At 34.0% G+C, this 18,073-nt stretch overlaps 2 protein-coding genes across 13 annotated transcripts; both read left to right on the top strand.

The window, feature by feature from the left end:
- The first annotated feature begins 289 nt into the window (after positions 1-289).
- Positions 290-988, top strand: LOC105220996 (signal recognition particle 9 kDa protein). The gene is made up of 2 exons (XM_011197612.3): positions 290-561; positions 621-988. Exons 1-2 carry the CDS (start codon positions 421-423, stop codon positions 711-713), a joined length of 234 nt encoding a protein of 77 aa, XP_011195914.1. The 5' UTR covers positions 290-420; the 3' UTR covers positions 714-988.
- A 407-nt stretch (positions 989-1,395) lies between these two features.
- On the top strand, positions 1,396-18,019 carry LOC105220995 (JNK-interacting protein 3). 12 transcript variants are annotated; one of them, XR_003753365.2, is made up of 19 exons: positions 1,396-2,234; positions 5,377-5,397; positions 7,680-7,916; positions 7,975-8,130; positions 8,201-8,358; positions 8,497-8,738; positions 9,003-9,107; positions 9,622-9,657; positions 10,158-10,175; positions 11,788-11,845; positions 11,910-12,088; positions 12,163-12,388; positions 12,459-13,219; positions 13,286-14,168; positions 14,233-14,450; positions 14,517-14,711; positions 15,102-15,168; positions 15,488-15,748; positions 17,721-18,019. XR_003753365.2 is itself a non-coding variant. In XM_011197603.3 (18 exons), the coding sequence occupies exons 1-18, from the start codon at positions 2,139-2,141 to the stop codon at positions 17,722-17,724; spliced, it is 3,660 nt and encodes a 1,219-aa protein (XP_011195905.1). In that variant the 5' UTR covers positions 1,396-2,138; the 3' UTR covers positions 17,725-18,019. The 12 variants fall into 12 exon arrangements, 10 of the variants coding, with proteins under 10 accessions (XP_011195905.1, XP_011195899.1, XP_011195898.1 ...); XR_003753364.2 differs by having other exon boundaries at positions 15,472-15,748; XM_011197603.3 differs by lacking the exon at positions 15,488-15,748.
- Positions 18,020-18,073: the final 54 nt, after the last annotated feature.

Raw genomic sequence — 18,073 nt, 5'->3', positions numbered from 1 at the left:
AAGATGAAGAATAAATATGAAATCAAAACAAACAGAGAAGGTCGTAATCAAACAGTAAAATAAACCACTAGATGGCGCGAATTATATAAAAACTTTATTTTAATATTTCTGAAAATTTTCATTTTGTTTAATCTTTTTAAGCACAATCACTTATATCATATAGAAATTGGTATAAAATATTTATTTAATATCTAGAAATCGATCACAAGTTTCCTAAACTTTTTTTATATCTTTCTTATAAACTTTTTGGATTTATTTCATTGGCAGCCCTCTCTTCATATTTCACTCAGGTAGCATTGTTATTTTAGAAAAGTGACACCTCACCTTAACAAAAATTGACGTTTTGATTTCCACCTACATCCACATTTAATATTTGTGAAATTTAGTTATTTATGCAAGTTTCAATAATACCATATAAAAATGGTATTCGTAAAAAATTGGGAAGATTTTGAAATTGCTGCCGAGTCTATGTACATGGCGAATCCAAAGAACTGCCGATACACAATGAAATACGTCCACTCAAAGGGCCACATACTCCTGAAAATGACTGACAACGTTAAGGTTCCTAACTGTGCATAATTATTAAAAATATTGTTGTTAACTTAATAATTTACTTCCAGTGTGTTCAATATAAAGCAGAAAATATGCCGGATCTGAAGAAAATTGAAAAGCTGTCTGCGAACTTAATGGGACACATGGCATCCAAGGAGTAACATAGTTAATAGCCAAGTAAACAATTTTTTTTTATTGGGGGAAAAGTGGGCACAGAGTAGATTAAGTTTAAATAGCATTGTATTAATGTTAGCTTTGTAACCACTTAATGAGTGGAGTTGTAGACGTATGATAACGTCGTATTCGAAACACTTCTTTCGAAAACATTTCCATGAAATGCTTTTAAGTTATTGTAAACCTGTGAAATTAAAGATGAATAATAAAATTTATTCTTATTGGTTTTTAAGACAAATGTGGATAACTCGTACACTGAAAATTTGCTAAACTTTATTATATTCACAACTGAGTGTGGCAACTAGAAGTTGAAGTTATAATAAATATATTTTAACTGAAAACTATTGAAGTTTAATACAAAATATGAACAAAAACTTTTTGTTAAAAATGTATATAACTAATAAATTTATAACTTTTTTAATATATAATTTCCAAAAAAACAAAAACACTGAAAAAAAAGTTTATTTTGATTTTGTTTCAAGAAAGTTGAGACGCTTGTTGTTGGATTTTTCTTTATTATTTATTTTAGGTTAATATTACTATTAAAATATAAAGTTATTAAACATTTATGATAATAATACGTTGGTATACCATATTTTACAAAACTCACCCTATATTCTTTATGTCACTATGAACCACTGGTTCTGATTGGTTTCAGGAACTGTCAAATGAAAAGCAATAATGGAGAATGTCAGACACATAAGACAATTAGAAAAATTTTCACGCCAGCTATTTGTATCAGACAAATTTAGTGCAAAATAAAAATTAAAATAGTTTTATAAAAATGCAAATTACCACAATAAAACATACATATTTAAGAAAATAAGTATGACGGCTTAAAAATGTGATAAGTAAAGCTCATCGTAATAGAGGAAAGTGAAATAAATCTAGTCAAAAGTGCAATGACAATCAGAAAAAAGGAAGGGAAGGCGTAGTATTGCGCTATCCAATTTCATTCATCAATAGAAAAAATAAAATTTGCAAACCACAAACAATTAAAAGCATATGTTACGCAGAAAATGAAAAGTGTAAAGTGATAAAAACAATAAAACAATAAAAAAATACTTTTCCACAATAAATTCATATGTTTTTGTGTAAAAAAGTGAATTAATTGAGAAAACCCGTAAAGTGTGGAAAATCGACGTTGTGGGTGGTGGGTTCAAGGCGAGCTGTTGGAAAGGGCGTCGTCGTAGTGGTTAGAGATCACATTGTGGATAAGTCTGAAACCACTTTCCCACGCCCACACATTCTTTCGTTTCCGCATTACAATCTAGCAGTGGCACGTCATCGTGTGTTTCAATAGTTTAACTCGTTTCAAACAAGTATGCAAAAAGTAAAAGTTGGATAAAATAATCACAATTAAAGTGTGCCGCGTAAATTTTGCTTTAGCATATACAATTAATTAAGTCACAATGGACGACGACACAATGCTCAACAACCACGGACCTCAGCCAGGCGCTGAGACCGTTTATGGCACCGAGGATAACAATATGGTCATGTCGGAAAAGGTACGTAAAAAAAAAACTTAAAACTAAACTGGAATACATAAGTATTCAACATATCTACCATCTATAAGTAAAACTGTTAGAATTTTATGTATATACATATATATTTATATGTAAAGTTAAATTGTGTAAATATAAAAAAAAAATTGTGCACTTATTTCATAAATGCCACGTTGCAAATTATTATGAAAACTATTTCGACGGATATGCCAGCTTATAGTATACATATTTATATTTACATTGGTATTTCGATCTACTTTTCGGACTTCATAACTTATAAATAAATAGTTGTCATTGTTTAAAATCGCCTTATCTTGATTATTTTATGCCGAAGACCTTATGTACTACATGTATTTTTGCAGTTATTTGCAATATGTTATGTCGAAATTACGAAAACATAATCTATATTAATACCTATTGCTAATACCAACATGTCGCCAGTGCCTGTTGGAATTTGATTATAATCTTTTGCTCTGGCAATGGCATGGGACTAATAGATTTCAAGTTTTGTTTTTTTTTTGTGTTAAAGTTATTTTGTATTGATTTTTACAGCAATAAAAATTTACTAATTTCTAATGTGAATATTACTAATATCAAAAAATGTAGATTGCACGCAAACAGTTTTTGAAACAAATAAATATTTGATGATTAAAAAGTGTAAAATCTAATTTTTTATTCATAGTACTATCAGTTCAACTATATAATCGTGACATAAAATAAAATTAAAGATCTATCAAATACAATTTTTTTCCAACCTAAACTAAAGTTTTGCTTGTTACTACATTCACGTGCAGCTCGTTATATACTTATAAATGAATGTGTGTGTTAATAGTTGGTCATTGACATTGTAATATTTAGTTTTGTTATTGTTTCCTTTTGGCAAGTCACATTACAATCAATACGCCAAACTTTGTTTGAAGTATTCGTAGAAACGTTTGTGAAAAGGACTTCGCAGTTCAAAAGTTTTATGCACAAAGCTTAAGCACATATTTAAGGAATTATAGTAGCTGATATTTATTTAATTTGACATCATTTTTCAACGTTTTTATATCCTTCAAAACGTTATTACCAAATCGGTAAAATACATATATGCACAATTATTCCCGTTAATAAGACGTGATAAAGCATTTTATTGATTTCGCATTACATCAACCGCTGACATACATATATACCGATGTTTTTTTTTTTTTTGTAACCCACTGGTTTCAGTCTGTCTTTGCGCTAATACACGTTTGCTTGTTTGCCTTTTGCTTTGATATCGTTATGCTATTTAGCGTGTTGTTTTTATTCTTTTTAACCCCAAGTGGTCGTCATTGATTTTTCAGAGTGTTTTCAATCAATTAATTTGTTTGATTTTTATTACACATATGTATGCTTGGAAAATGTGCATTTATTTATATATAAATAATGAATAATCATAATAATTTATTTATATACGTACATTACTGTTATTATTATATAGTTATATATTATTTGCATTATCATCTTCAAATTAAGTTATTATTTTCTTGAATTGGGGTTGTTTATGCTTTACATGTTAATATAGTATACAATTCAAATTTAACCCTAACAGTTTTAAATAATAATACACTTTATATTATTGGCTAGCAGTCAAGTCGTAAATATTTGTGTGCTTTAAAATAGTGTCAATAACATGAGTTGAAGTTTGACAAACTTGGTAGGGTTAATTACTCTTACTTGGGCTATACACTTTCACATACAAATAAGTAGGTTCATACTTAAACAAGCGTACATATGTATGTATGTATGTAAATGAGTCTTTGCATGTAATTATTTTTGGAATACAATTATAGAACTCTTTAAACAATCTGACAGGAAGTAAAACAGACAAGACGGTGTTTATTTTTGGTAATAGCTTTTTAATTGCTAAAAAAACGTTAGCTTTTTGTTGTAGTATATTTAATGATATAAGGAATTGTTAGCAAATTTTTAGAGAAAAGAAACAATAATAATTATATTTAATATGTCAGTTTTCTATATGCAAATTATTTGAAAAATTACAATTAATAAATTTATAATGTACAATAATAAGAGGGTTTGGTAATTTAAGCTCATAGGAATATCTTGATTCCAATTTTGAAAATTTAAAGGTCTATGATCATTAAAAAATAATTTGATATACACAGAGTCAGTATTTTCATTTCGAAGTAGTATTTCTATTCGAGTATAAACTTTCCTTATTCGCTCCCAATAACTAGTTTCTATGATGCATGATTCTACTTTTAAAAATGACGCCTACATAGTTACATACATACAGTTGTGTTCAAAATAATAATAGTGCGTGTGTTAGAGTCTTATCATTTTGATTGGAAAAGAGACGAAATATATTATGGACAGATGAAAGTATAGTCAGGTTAATGACAGTTTGTGCATCGTCCACCGAAGACTGAATACCACGCTAGACACACTACGTTAACGGTAAAACATGGATGGTCAAAAATAAGACCCGAAACAAACGAGTCGGCTAGCCAAGGAGTTGTTTCGTATCAAAGGGATTAAGGTCATGCCTTGGCCTGCGCCATTCCATATTTAACTTATGGGGTGATATTCAGAAAAGCAATAATCGCGAACTTGGGGTAATAGTGAAGTATTCTTGGGAAGAAATACCTAAAACCCATTATGAAAGCCTAGTCTCTATACTCTATGCCGCTTCCCTGTAAGGCAGTTTTATATAAGAGGAGCTTTTCGACCAAATACTGAACCCCATTTCTTTGTACATTCCGATTCAAATTAAAGCTGTGAAGTTCTAATATTATTATTTTAAAAACGAATTTTCAAGCTATTTTAGTTTTATTAACGTTATTGACAAATTTTGCGATTTTATTTTAATAATAATATGTAAAATTAAGGTTTCTTTTATGTTCGTACTCTATTTCAACACAGAAAAAAAAATAACTTTTTCATAAGAAATTCAAATATTGACTTCTTGGCACTATTATTATTTTGAACACAGCTGTACGTATGTGCATACTTTGTGTATTATTATTGTAGAATTTTTATTATCTGTTAATTTTTAGTTTAAATTATTTCTTCCTTACACCACTGTAGTTGCATAAGTTTTTCGAATAATTTCATTGAAGTCAAAATTTAATTTTTGCTTTATTATTTTTCTTTTCTTTTTCAGAATGAACAGGTTGTGAGCATCGTGAGTTTATTAATTTTAGTATTCGTTTATCGTTTTATTTATTTCAAATTATAACAATTATTTGTATAATTATATATTTGTTGGTTTTCGTTAATTTATTTATAATAATTGGTTTTTTGTTTGTGTGTAAGTTTTTAACATATTTTTTTGTTTAAAGTGTATTTTAAATGTGTATGTTTGCATGAATAAGTAATTTTAATATAAAATAATATAAAAGTCTCTTAGATGGTATCAGTTACTAATTAGTGGATTATTTAAGACATTCAAAGAAACGTCAGTTGTAAATTCCTTAACCTCTCGACTAGTGTAAACAATTTCTGATCTACTGCTAAATAACTATCCAAACGAACGAACAAAAATGAGATTACTTAAATATAATTTGATAATCTTGTATGTAGGACACAAAGTAATTTTAACATTTTGAGAAGTTAAGACCAAAATAGGAGTCAACTGTCAAAAAATAAGTTTTTAAATTAATTTTTTACGCTATTGTCTTGAATTTCCAAATATGTACATGTTTATCTGTGCAATTTGAAAAATAAGATAATCTGTGTTAACAGGCCGCCCTTGCGATTGCGCTGTACAAGGTCGTTTATCGAATGACTCTATATACATATTTCTTGTGTTTGCACTGTTTTAATGTAGTATAAAAGTGCTCAAACTGCTTAAGAAAAATACAAGTTAGCAAATTTACCAAATATTTTATGTTTAGATGTCTGTATGTATGTGGGTTCATTTTTGTATAAGTATGTGTGCATGTAAACATTTAATTAAACTTTATCGCTTGGCCTTTACATTATCGTTTTTATGTTTTATTTGTATGTTTTTTATTTGTACTCTCATATATATACACATATGTTTGCATGTATGTTTCGATAAAAAAAACTGTAAAATGCCATGTGATACGCTTTATGAATCATTTTGCTTGATGAGTAAACCTACCAGACTTTCATTCATTATTTCATATCGCTGATAAAATTGAAACGGAAGAGAAGCAAGGCGTCAGCCACAACGTAATCTGAAGAAATTGGATACCAGTCTTAAAATGGCAATAATATTTGTCGCTGCAGACAACAATTCGAATTAATAAATGCAAATATTTGCATACATATACAATATACAGTTCAGTGTTAAAACATGTGGGTTTGAAGTAGATTTTTTTCGATTATTAAAGCGAATAGCGCGAAAAACAGGTTTCTTCTAAACAAATCGGTATTACTGACCAAATATGCTAATGTATAAGGTGATGAAGAAATAGCAAAACTACATTCTTTCCGAAAAATAATTAGCTCTGTGCCTGAATTGATATTCATATTTTTTTCCTAATTCATTATATAATTCTTAAGAATTTAGAAAGTAGAATTTGCGCGTCTTTTACACAGTTTATCTGACAATCACAATACTTACGGTTTCCAACCACAGAGTCAGATTAAGTTGGTTTCTTACTATTCACGGATCTAAATAGATTGCCGAAGGACGGCCAAACCCTACAGGGGCGGACCAAAAGGAAAGGGTTATTAGATGAGTGGGAGTTTAGGGGGCATGCAAAGCCATGGTTAGTGTCATGTCGGGGCCTAGTCTGGATAAGTAGGAGTTTAATCTGCTACAGTCAGAACAAAGTTACGCGAGGATCACTCTAGTTTCGCGAGGCAACTAGAGCTCTGTGCCGGCGATGGATGGTATTTTATCTCCTAGTACGCCATACACGGGGAGAGTGTCGATAAAGGCGTTAATGACTCCTCTGTGAATGGCGTTCAGTGCTTGTCGAATGTTTGTCGCATCTGAAGTTCGATTCGGTATAGTCCTGTATTCCGTCGACGTATTTCAGGAAGGTACTCTTGATGGCTTTGGGAGGCGGCTCGGCTTTCAGTAGGTGACTGCAGGGCTAATTTATAAGAAAGCATCCCAACAGGAACTGTCTGGAAAGCATTTCATTATGCTCCTTCACAGGTAACATATGGGCCTCATTGTGTAGGTGCTCAAACGGAGGCATCAAGATCATCATCTAGCGGCTGGGTTACCTTACCTTGTCTATCTTAGGTCTTCTATTACTTCTCAGTATCTTAGAACAATTGAGTTTTGATTAAGATATTCCTTTGAGAACCTAACCTTTAAGTGTATTTCCTACATAGACCTATATATTCTATATAAGTTCACATATGAAATTCAGATTTACTGTATGAAAGCACATTTCGTATTTATCAATTTCGTTCGTTTGTTGTTCGTTACGTTTTATCAAATAATATTCTCTCACAAGCAATAACCACTGTTTTCTTCAATAGGTGCAACAATTAGCTGGTAGTATTTATCAAGAATTCGAGCGTATGATTAATCGCTATGACGAAGATGTGGTGAAGAATCTTATGCCGCTACTGGTGAATGTCTTGGAATGCCTGGATGCATCATATCGCATAAATCAGGAGCAAGATGTTGAATTGGAGCTGCTGCGCGAGGATAATGAACAGCTGGTCACACAATATGAACGTGAGAAGAGTGCACGCAAACAATCCGAGCAGAAGGTAAACAATAAATTTGGAAAACATTAATAATTGAAAAAATTAATTTAATAATTTACAGCTGCTTGAGTCGGAGGATGTGGCTGAACAAGAAAACAAGGAGTTGGCAAGTCGCCTGGAGTCACTAGAAAGCATTGTGCGCATGCTCGAATTGAAGCATAAAAACAGTTTGGAACATGCGAGCCGTCTGGAAGAGCGTGAAACCGAACTGAAGAAGGTTAGTATACTCGAATTATTTAAAACTTCGTTTTTATTATTAAAGAAATTGCGTAATTCACTAATTTTAGGAATATAATAAACTGCATGACCGTTATACGGAGCTTTTCAAAAACCATGTTGACTACATGGAACGCACCAAAATGCTCATGGGCTCTACACACTCACAAATGAGTTCCGCTTCGGAGCGCTTAGAACTGAATCGAGCCAGGTTAAATCCAATTGCGCGGTAATACCTAAATTTGTTTGTTTTTTCAATTGATGGCATTTTAAAGTTTTAGTTTTACAAAATTATTTTCAATTCCGAAACTATTCGTGTAATCAAGTAAACGATTTTTAATGTTACATTTTAAACACATTTTTATAGGTCATCCGGCCCAGTATCGTATGGCTTCGCGTCACTCGAAAACTCCGCCATGCTAGATACAGAGACAATCTGTAGTGTGGGCAGCAACTCGGATGATTCCGGCCCACCATCATTGCAAAATGAATTGGAGAGCCTGCAGACGGTGGAGCGTGCGGCTGAGACGGACACATTGCAACAGCAGAATCAAGCTACATCACCGCAAAGTGAAACGAGTCCCGTTGTGCCAAATGCACCAGCCAATGGTGAGTGTGGAAGATGGCAATTTACGATTTGCACAATTATCTTATGACTTAGTGTTAACTGTATTAAAATTGTACTAATCGTAATTTTTATTTATCTCTTTAATCTTTTCCTTTTTACGCTACTCTTGCATTCGTGTTAACCTCAAATATGAAAAAATTAAAATTAAAAATATTTACCCTTTCCATATCCTGTACAATCCAAACAAATTTTTAAATTTATATACATGTTTTTTGAATAATAATTGAATATGTGCGCGCGCGCAGTTGGGCGTTCAACAACCAAAAAGGAGCAACGCTCTGCTAATACCCTATACCAAGAGTTGTCCTTTCAAGATAATGAAGAGAGTGAAGAGCATGAAGTTGTTACAGGTATGTGGGCTAACTTCTTAACAATGTATTTACACATACTCATCTGCTTCACTGTGCCGCGTTGCTGGACACGAGAAATTTTGAAAATTTTGAAATTTTTTTATTTAACAAATTTGCACTACTGAACCACACATCAGTACTATAGTTGTAATGTAATTATTTGCTAAAAATGCCTGCATCAACACTAAAACCATACAATTAATCATAACTAATACTATATGTACATATATATATATATATAGATTGTTTACTTATAGTCATCATATTGAAAATATATAAAAATGCTCACATTTGTTCTCTCTTATTATATGCGTCTATGTGCTGCTTGAAATTGCAACAATTTGAAATGTCCCCGAAATGCTTGTTACACGCGCTCCAAAAACAAAATACGCACACAAATTCAATTGCTAATAATATTGTTAAATATAATATACAACAACAATAATACAATGCTTTGTGGAACTGTAATTGCAATTGTGCTCTCTCTCTCGCACGCACATTCGCCACAACACAGGAAGCTGGGTGCATCCTGGAGAATATGCTTCTTCGGGTAGGTATCAAGATTCATATATCTATGGATTTATCTATGTAACATGTAAATATATTAAACACCAACTAATAACTGTAATCGCCTAAGTTGAAAGTCATATACAAAAAAAGAAAAACAAATAAACAACTGAATTGGCAACTCATCATCTAGCCCATTCGTTGGGTGTTAACTCAATTATGTACAATATTTAAAATCCAACAACATTGTATAACCGAATTCATCATCTCTTTTGTCCTGTTCCTTTCTCTGTATACTGAATACACGAAATGTTATTTGAACTAAAAACAAAACATAAAATACAATCGAACGAACGAATATACACGATATACGCATGTAAATACGAAAACATTTCACGGCGTTTTCGAATGAAATACAAAACGTTTGATTAATATACTCATGTTTCGTACACTCGCTGCTGGCTCAAACGAAATGCGTTGTTTGACAAAAACGTACTCGGGCTATACGAATACCCATTTGCGATTGCTCTCGTACATAAAAAGCTAACGACAACTATTTCGGTAAGTTACGGCTAATTGCCGCTTTCGTATACTCACAGTAGAAAACAGTAGAACACTATCTCTCGATGTTATCTCTATCATTGGTAAATTTTGAGTTTGTAATTTTTGTAATAGTCGTTTGTGTTTCGTTAAAAATCGGTTATGGTGGGTTTTGCTTTTGTATTTAACAAGTTATATATTATTGTAGTACTAAATATTTTTACAATCAAAATTATATATTAATTTATAAATAAGTTTTCAAATGCATTCCAACCACTGTAAAATCATTAAAGAAAAAATTTAAAAATTCAACAAATTTTTGTGAATACCTTTATCGGCAGAAAAAATTTATTTTCCACCCGTTGGAGGGCCGATTATGTAGGCTCGACTGTAGTGGCAATGGTTTCTGATTTTGTCTTTAACTAATGCATGTAACAAACCCCCGCCTCCTTGCATGGCCTCTTAAGGGGCTAGGTGGGTTTCAGAGGCTAAAAACAAGGGTATTGTCACTATTTTTTTTTTTTTAATATGATACATACAGTATTTTGAGAAATTTTGATTTGAAAATTCCAAAAACTCTGCTGTTGGCCCCTAATTTTCCATGATGTGTCCAAAAAAGGGGGCTTGCGGTGGACATCATAACTCATGATTTGTTCATCTCAAAACAATAAACCAAAAATATTTCGATAGTACATGGAAAAATCTCGCTAATAAACTAAAGAAAAAAGAAAATGTTTAAATTTGTACTTTTGACTGAATTTAAACCAAAAAATTCACTTTTTTTCGGCAAGAATCTCACTCGGAAGTGAATTACAGAACCTGCCCGATGAAATATAAAAAAACCTTCGTCTAAATCGTTACATAACTTTTTTTTCGTGTCAACCGATTTGAAACATTGAGTTTTACGATAAACGCGAAATTTCCAAAGGGTATATATCTTAGAATATTACACGCATTGATTTGATATTTTTGGATAATATTTTAAAGATATTGCTCTATTTAATAAGACAATAATTTTTTTTTCAAATTTTGAATTTTTGAAATCTACCTAAGCCCTTAAGGAAACATCCATCGTACCTAACCTAACCTACACGTAACGAATCCCTGTCTCCTTGCATGCCCCTTTAAACCACTTATCTCAAAACCAAATGATTTTTTACACGATTGGAACCCGTCGAAAAAGTCTTCCTTGAGTTCCTGATTTTTATCAACAATCAGTGTTAGTGTAGTCTCTACAACAACAACAATGAAACTTGACTTAATACAAATAAATAAATTTTTGAATTGAGGGTATTCACAAATAAAGCAAAATAGTATGGTTAAATAAAAATTGCGTATACATTGCGAAATATTTACTATAATTGTTCGAAAATATAACTGTATATAACAAAATGATTTCATGATTTAAGTTTTAAGCATTTTGCTTTATTAGAATTTAAATTATTATTATTATTTTTATTTTAATTTACTTAACAAAATTGTTTGTTGCAAATAGCTATTTGTTCTTTTTGTTGTTGTTTTGTTTTTAACTTTCACGCTCTTTCATATCTGCAAATCTATATTTGAATCATAATTCTATATAATTAAATATTTATATGTATTTAAACCTAATTTCCCACGAAACTTGTTGCAGGCATGGGCAAGGAAGTGGAAAACCTCATCATGGAGAATAATGAACTTTTGGCAACGAAGTGAGTGCCAGAACACAACAAGCACACATACCAATCCATTAACATTTTTTTTGGTCGCTTTCAGGAATGCTTTGAACATTGTCAAGGACGACTTGATTGCCAAAGTCGATGAACTGACCGGCGAGATTGAGATACTGCGCGAAGAGCTGAATGCCATGCAGCAATCGCGCAACAAATTGCGTCAGAAGGTGAGCGAGCTGGAGGAGGAGCTGAAAAAGACAAAGGAACAGGTTAAGCAACAGAGTGAGTGCTTGTTTGAGAATATCTATTTTTCCAACAATAATTTACGCTTTTATGTTGTTGTTGTTGCTTTTCAGATGACACTGAACAGGATGAGAATGATGTGCCATTGGCACAACGCAAGCGCTTTACGCGCGTAGAAATGGCGATGGTGTTGATGGAGCGCAATCAATACAAAGAGCGTCTGATGGAGTTGCAGGAGGCTGTGCGTTTAACGGAGATTTTACGCGCCTCACGCACCGTCGACAATTTGGACAAGAAGTCCAAGCAAAGCATATGGAAATATTTTAGCAGCCTATTTACGTAAGTATCCAAATGGTTGAGCCACATGTCTATTTCTATAAATATATTTGGTTTTCCCTTATTCGTAAAGCCCCTCCAATCGCCCGCAGGAGCGCGTCGCTGACGGGCAGGGAGGGGGGCCTATGTTTCGTTACTCCAGCCCAGTTCACAGCCACGGATCCCCCAGTCGAAATAGCGACAATCGCCTTGCCATAACCGGTGCACGCGACAATGCGAATCCACCACCACACCCGGCCAGTGCGGGTCTCGCGAATGCATTGATCACCAAAGACTACTCCGAGGAGGGTACATCGGAACGCGCCAGCGCACGACGACGCGAACAATATCGCCAATTGCGTGCACATGTACAGAAGGAAGATGGTCGTTTGCAGGCTTACGGTTGGAGTTTGCCTATAAACAAGGCGAATCAAGAACAGCCCAATCGTCACTCTGGCGGTGTGCCGGTGCCAGTCTACTGCAATCCGCTAGCCGAAGCGTCGCCGCACATGAAAGTGTTCTGTGCCGCCGGTGTGAATCTTAACGGTGGTTTTACCAAAGATGGACGTTCAGTTATACCGTCAACATCACCGTATGCACCACGTTCGACAGCTAAAATCGCAGAGATTACCAGTCCCACAGCCGAGCATTCAGCTGAAGCGCTCGATCGCCAGATAAATCGTGCGAGTTTAGCCAATTTGGAGCCAGAAACACAGCTGTCATCGTATGTTTGGATATGCACGAGCACGCATGCGGCGAGCACCGTAACCGTGGTGGATGCCAATCAGTCGGCAGTTGTGCTAGACGCGTTTCCCATATGTGCATCGCACATGCTTTGTATTGCCTCGGTGCAAGGTGAGTGCATTTATAAACGATCTACATATTTGATATAAAAACGATTTTGTATATATATATTTATAGGCGCCGTGGAGAAGGATTATGCTCTGCTAGAGAATTCGGAAGTAGTTAAAGCTGGTGAAATGCTGGAGCGACCCGGCGAGGGTGCCGAATCATTTGGCAAGGTCGAGTTTGTGCGCGTGCGTCCGAAAGCCGACAAAAACAGCAACACCAGCAAAACCGTGCGTGCAGATGAACAGGCGGAGGAGGTGATAGCCATTGAAACGGCTGTGGTGGAGGAGAATGCTAAAGAGGCGGTTGAAAAGACAGCAGACGATGCGAAAAATGCGGCTAATGAGCCATTGGGCAATATACAAGAGATTAAGGTGCGACAGGCGCTACCGGGTGCACCACAACGCTTACAGGACGACGGCAGTGTGACCAGCGCCAAAGCGAACATCAACAATAACAACTTGCAGCCGTCCTTCTCGAAGCCCATCAACCCGATATTGGGTACGAAGAGTCGTCAAGATCCTCCAATGAGTTCGATTGGTCCGACCATGTGGATGGGCGATCAGGAAGGTTGGCTGTATGTGCATAGTGCTGTAGGTCGCTGGCATGAATGCTTGCATAAGGTTCTCCTGCCCGATGCCGTCCTAGCGATAGTGCATGTGGAATCGCGCGTTGTTGTGGCCCTAGCTAATGCTCAATTGGCAGTGTTTCGCCGCCAAACAGACGGCCAATGGGATCTGAATAGTTATCACCTGGTAACGCTGGGTGATCGTAATCATTCGATACGTTGCCTCTGTGTGGCCGGCGAACGCATTTGGGCCGCTCACCGCAACAAGATCTACATTGTCGATCCGATCTCACTGAGCATAGTCCACTCGCTGGAGGCGCATCCACGTAAGGAGAGCCAAGTGCGACAAATGGCTGCTACCGGCTCCGGTGTATGGGTTTCCATACGGTGAGTTCGATACATAAACTCTATATTTACAACTTTTAAATGTGACTTTTGCTTGCGCCCACAGTTTGGACTCTACGCTGCGCTTATACAGTTCGAACACTTTCGAACACAAACAGGATGTGGATATCGAGCCGTATGTTTCAAAAATGTTGGGCACTGGTAAATTGGGTTTCTCTTTTGTGCGTATTACCGCATTGATGGTATCGTGCAATCGTTTGTGGATCGGTACCAGTAACGGTGTCATAATTTCGGTGCCATTATCGGAGGGTCAAGGCAAATCAAGTAACATTATTTTGAGATAATAACCGAGAACCACTGTTAATGTAAATATTTAATAATCACTTGCAGATGATCCCAATAGTCAAATACCGTTATGTTGTATGGCTAATGCTCAGTTGTCGTTCCACGGTCATCGCGATGCGGTCAAGTTCTTTGTATCTGTGCCGATGCAGCCACAAAATGGCGGACAATTGCAATTCACCAACAAACGACCGGATATGCTAGTCATGTGTGGCGGCGAGGGCTACATCGATTTTCGCATAAGTAAGTCATCGCTTTTCGTTGACGCACAACCTCAATAGACTGCATTTATATATAAATATATAATAGTTTTAAGCGAGTGTAGAGCGTGTAGTGTGTTTACCGAAGTCTAAGCTAAAACCGCTTCTGCTCTAGTTGTAGTGTGTGCGCTCTTTCATATGCAGGACTACTATTTACACACTTGGAAGGCAACTCTAATTTTCACACTATCTTCCGAATCGATTGTTTCCTCCCTCATATATAGTTTTAATTGTTTTTTTTATATCTATATTTATTTTAATTTAAAATATATAATTAGATACATACATACATATATAAGTATATATGCGTGAATGCTCACTTAATTTGATCTCAAACACACACTGAATTCAACCTATATATTGTTGTCTGCAGGGCAAGAAAAATCCATAACCGATCCTGGTGATAATGAGGCGCATTTGATAGTTTGGAAAGTTGATACGTAAGCCTTTCTTTAAACAAATTTTTATTTCGAATTGTTTTTTTTTGTTGATTTCAAAACAAAAAGCATATTTTGATGTTTTATGTTGTATTTGAAAAAAATTTACCTAAAACTAAACTAACCATTTAAAATTCTAACCAACTAAAATTTAGCGCTTAATAATAAAAAAATGTTAACAAAATTGCTTTTTCAACGCATCTAATTCATTGTTGAAACTTTTTGAAATGAAATCATGTACTCCTCCATTTTATATGTTATACTTTTCTTTATGTCTTTTTTATGTTTTCTTCAAAATTCTTATAGTACATATAATTTGTAGTGATTGAGCGATGTGGATATATTGCTACGAACAAATGTGTGTGTTGACAACACAACGCGTTCCCATTGATGATGTAGACGCACGCGTTATCTATCGTTCATGTAGTTCATGCTACCAAGTATGCTGTTGCTGCATACACACATACATACGTTGTGATCAGTGAAATAAACGTGCCTTAAACTTTATTTACCTAAATTCACATGCACAGCGCAGCAAATTTGTTGATGCAACGGCAGTTACCTGATTCAATACCAAAATAAGGTTTTCACATACTTATTTTAAATGCGATTTGTTGTTTTCTTCTCTTTTTTATGTTTTACCTCTATTTGTTTGTTAAAAGCTGTATCCCCAAGTACTACTTTGTCCCGTTCCTTCTTTATTATTGTTCTTGTTTATCATGTTTTGTTTTGGTTAATTTTTTGCTATATATCGCTTTAGTTTATTGCAAAAATAATTATTTGAAATTGTTGGTACACACAAGTGGTGGAAAGCATAACACGTGCAATGTATTAAAGATTTCCAGCGTTCTCCACTCACACCTGTTTCTCTGTACAACTGACTAAACATGTTGTTCTAGTAGTTTTGGTTAAAGCACTGTTTCATTTTGCACTTTTATTTTGTTCTGCTTGATTTTTTTATGCAGTAGTTTATGGAATATGAAGTATTTAGTTGATTATTTTTTTAAATTTATTTACTAACAATTTACCTTACATTAAATTTATTTTATTTTATTACATGACTTATTGTGGCTTAAAGTCACATTTTATTAAAAAAAATCGCTGCTTTGATTTTTTGTTGTAGCGACAGAAAGCTTTTCCATATAATTTTAGGTCAAGTTGACTGTCCTAGATCGCAAAAAAATCAGGATCGCTCTAGTCACTAAAGCAGTATTTTCGATCTTGATAGCTTCTGCTTAAAGATCGGCCTAATATTTTTGTAAACTACAAATTGTTTCTAATGGCAGTGCAGCAAGTTAAGCAAGCAATTGAATTGAAAATCATCATATATAGTACATATGTTAGGGCTGATCTCACATATTAACCGATATATGCGGAATAAAGCCCACCGTATTTTTTAAAAACTTATAATTAGGTATATGGGAGCTAAGAGAAGTTATGACCCGATATTAACCAGTTTTTTTTCTTTTTATTGAAAGAAAAAGATTCCCTCTGAATTACACTAAAATATCTGAGAGATTTAACGATATTTTCGGTAAAAAATTACTCTTCGGCACTGAGTTCTTTATGTTCGATATCAGGGACTTTGAAAAGTTATAGTAAGATCTCGACAATTTTTCCACAAGTGATACCTCAGCTCAAATACAAATTTGTGTAAAATTTTATTCCGCTATCTTCATTGGTTTCTTATGTAAATATTATAAAATGAAAGAATCAGATGGAATTCAAAATTGAGTTATAAGGGAAGTAGGTGTGAAACCGATTTCGCACATGTTTCATCCCAATTTCATTGAAATCGCTCGAGTACTACCTGAGATATATTTTTTGGCCCATAAGTGGGCGACGCCACGCTCATATCCCACTTTTTTTTTAAGTTTCTTTCATATTTTTAATTATGTCTTACCTATAACACTTTAGAGGTTTTCGGGTTTCGCCATTTTTTCAGGGTCCCAAGGAACATGTAAAGAAGTCAAAATATCATAATTTTTTCTCAAGTTATCCATTGCCCAGAGCGAGAGTATAAATATGCAAATAACTAATTTTCAACCAATATTCAAAGCGAGTTTATCGGATGCGCTACTAAATATCAGTACTACGCATTAAATATTTGAAAGATTTTTTTATATTTTTATATATTTTAATTTTCTACTCTTGGGTCTACAGAACAAACTTTTTTTCTCAAAATAATATTAATATATTCTAACTGGTTTGGTCTCAATCATTCGCCTGCGCTTTTTTATTTTCTATACCACTAATGCTTTACTGCTTTTAGAACCTGAGGGTGCGCACATGCCTTTACATACTTTTAAGTCACATTCTACTGTCTACAATATTTATTACACTCATTACCTATTCTCACATACATCTATGTGGCTTTCAGGTGTACCCGTTACAGAAAGGCTTTGCCGCACAACCGCTTTTTTAGTATTTCCAAGCGAAGCTTACAAATCTTTTACCTAACCTAATTTATGAATATTCTTTGATTTTAAATAAATAATGCACATACGTATAATATGTAAGAATCGGCATACTCATTTACACTTTACAACTTACAGATGACAATGATATGGAAAACAGTATTCAACTGGAGGCGAATCAAACGATTGAGAATCGCGGCGACAAGAGTTATTTAATTGTGTGGCATGTTAGTCAACGCTAGTTTATAAGTGCGTACACATTTAGAAAGTGTGGTTAGTGGGTATTTTCTGCAATAGATTATTAGCCAGTTGGATTGCAAGCGATTGGAGGCAAACAAAAAATAAAATAGTACATATATAATTAATTTCTAATTTAACAGTTTATGCAAATGATAATCCCAGTAAAAAAGATGATATATATAAATACAGATGTATATGTATTGAAAGCATAGCAAAATTTAAATCATTATGTGAGATTGTATAGTAAATGT

The sequence above is a fragment of the Zeugodacus cucurbitae genome, chromosome 4 (genome assembly GCF_028554725.1).
Source record: "Zeugodacus cucurbitae isolate PBARC_wt_2022May chromosome 4, idZeuCucr1.2, whole genome shotgun sequence".
Classification (NCBI taxonomy): Eukaryota; Metazoa; Arthropoda; class Insecta; order Diptera; family Tephritidae; genus Zeugodacus; species Zeugodacus cucurbitae.
Note: the sequence above shows the minus strand (reverse complement) of the source record. Positions and strands in the feature narration are given on the sequence as shown.

Excerpts from the sequence above, each read along its gene's own strand:
- LOC105220996 (XM_011197612.3), top strand. The coding sequence starts at position 421 with ATGGTATTCGTAAAAAATTGGGAAGATTTTGAAATTGCTGCCGAGTCT. Across the intron at positions 562-620 it reads AAATGACTGACAACGTTAAG|TGTGTTCAATATAAAGCAGA; the intron begins GTTCCTAACTGT and ends ATTTACTTCCAG.
- LOC105220995 (XM_011197596.3), top strand. The coding sequence starts at position 2,139 with ATGGACGACGACACAATGCTCAACAACCACGGACCTCAGCCAGGCGCT. Across the intron at positions 12,089-12,162 it reads GGAACAGGTTAAGCAACAGA|ATGACACTGAACAGGATGAG; the intron begins GTGAGTGCTTGT and ends GTTGCTTTTCAG. Across the intron at positions 14,451-14,516 it reads GGAGGGTCAAGGCAAATCAA|ATGATCCCAATAGTCAAATA; the intron begins GTAACATTATTT and ends AATCACTTGCAG.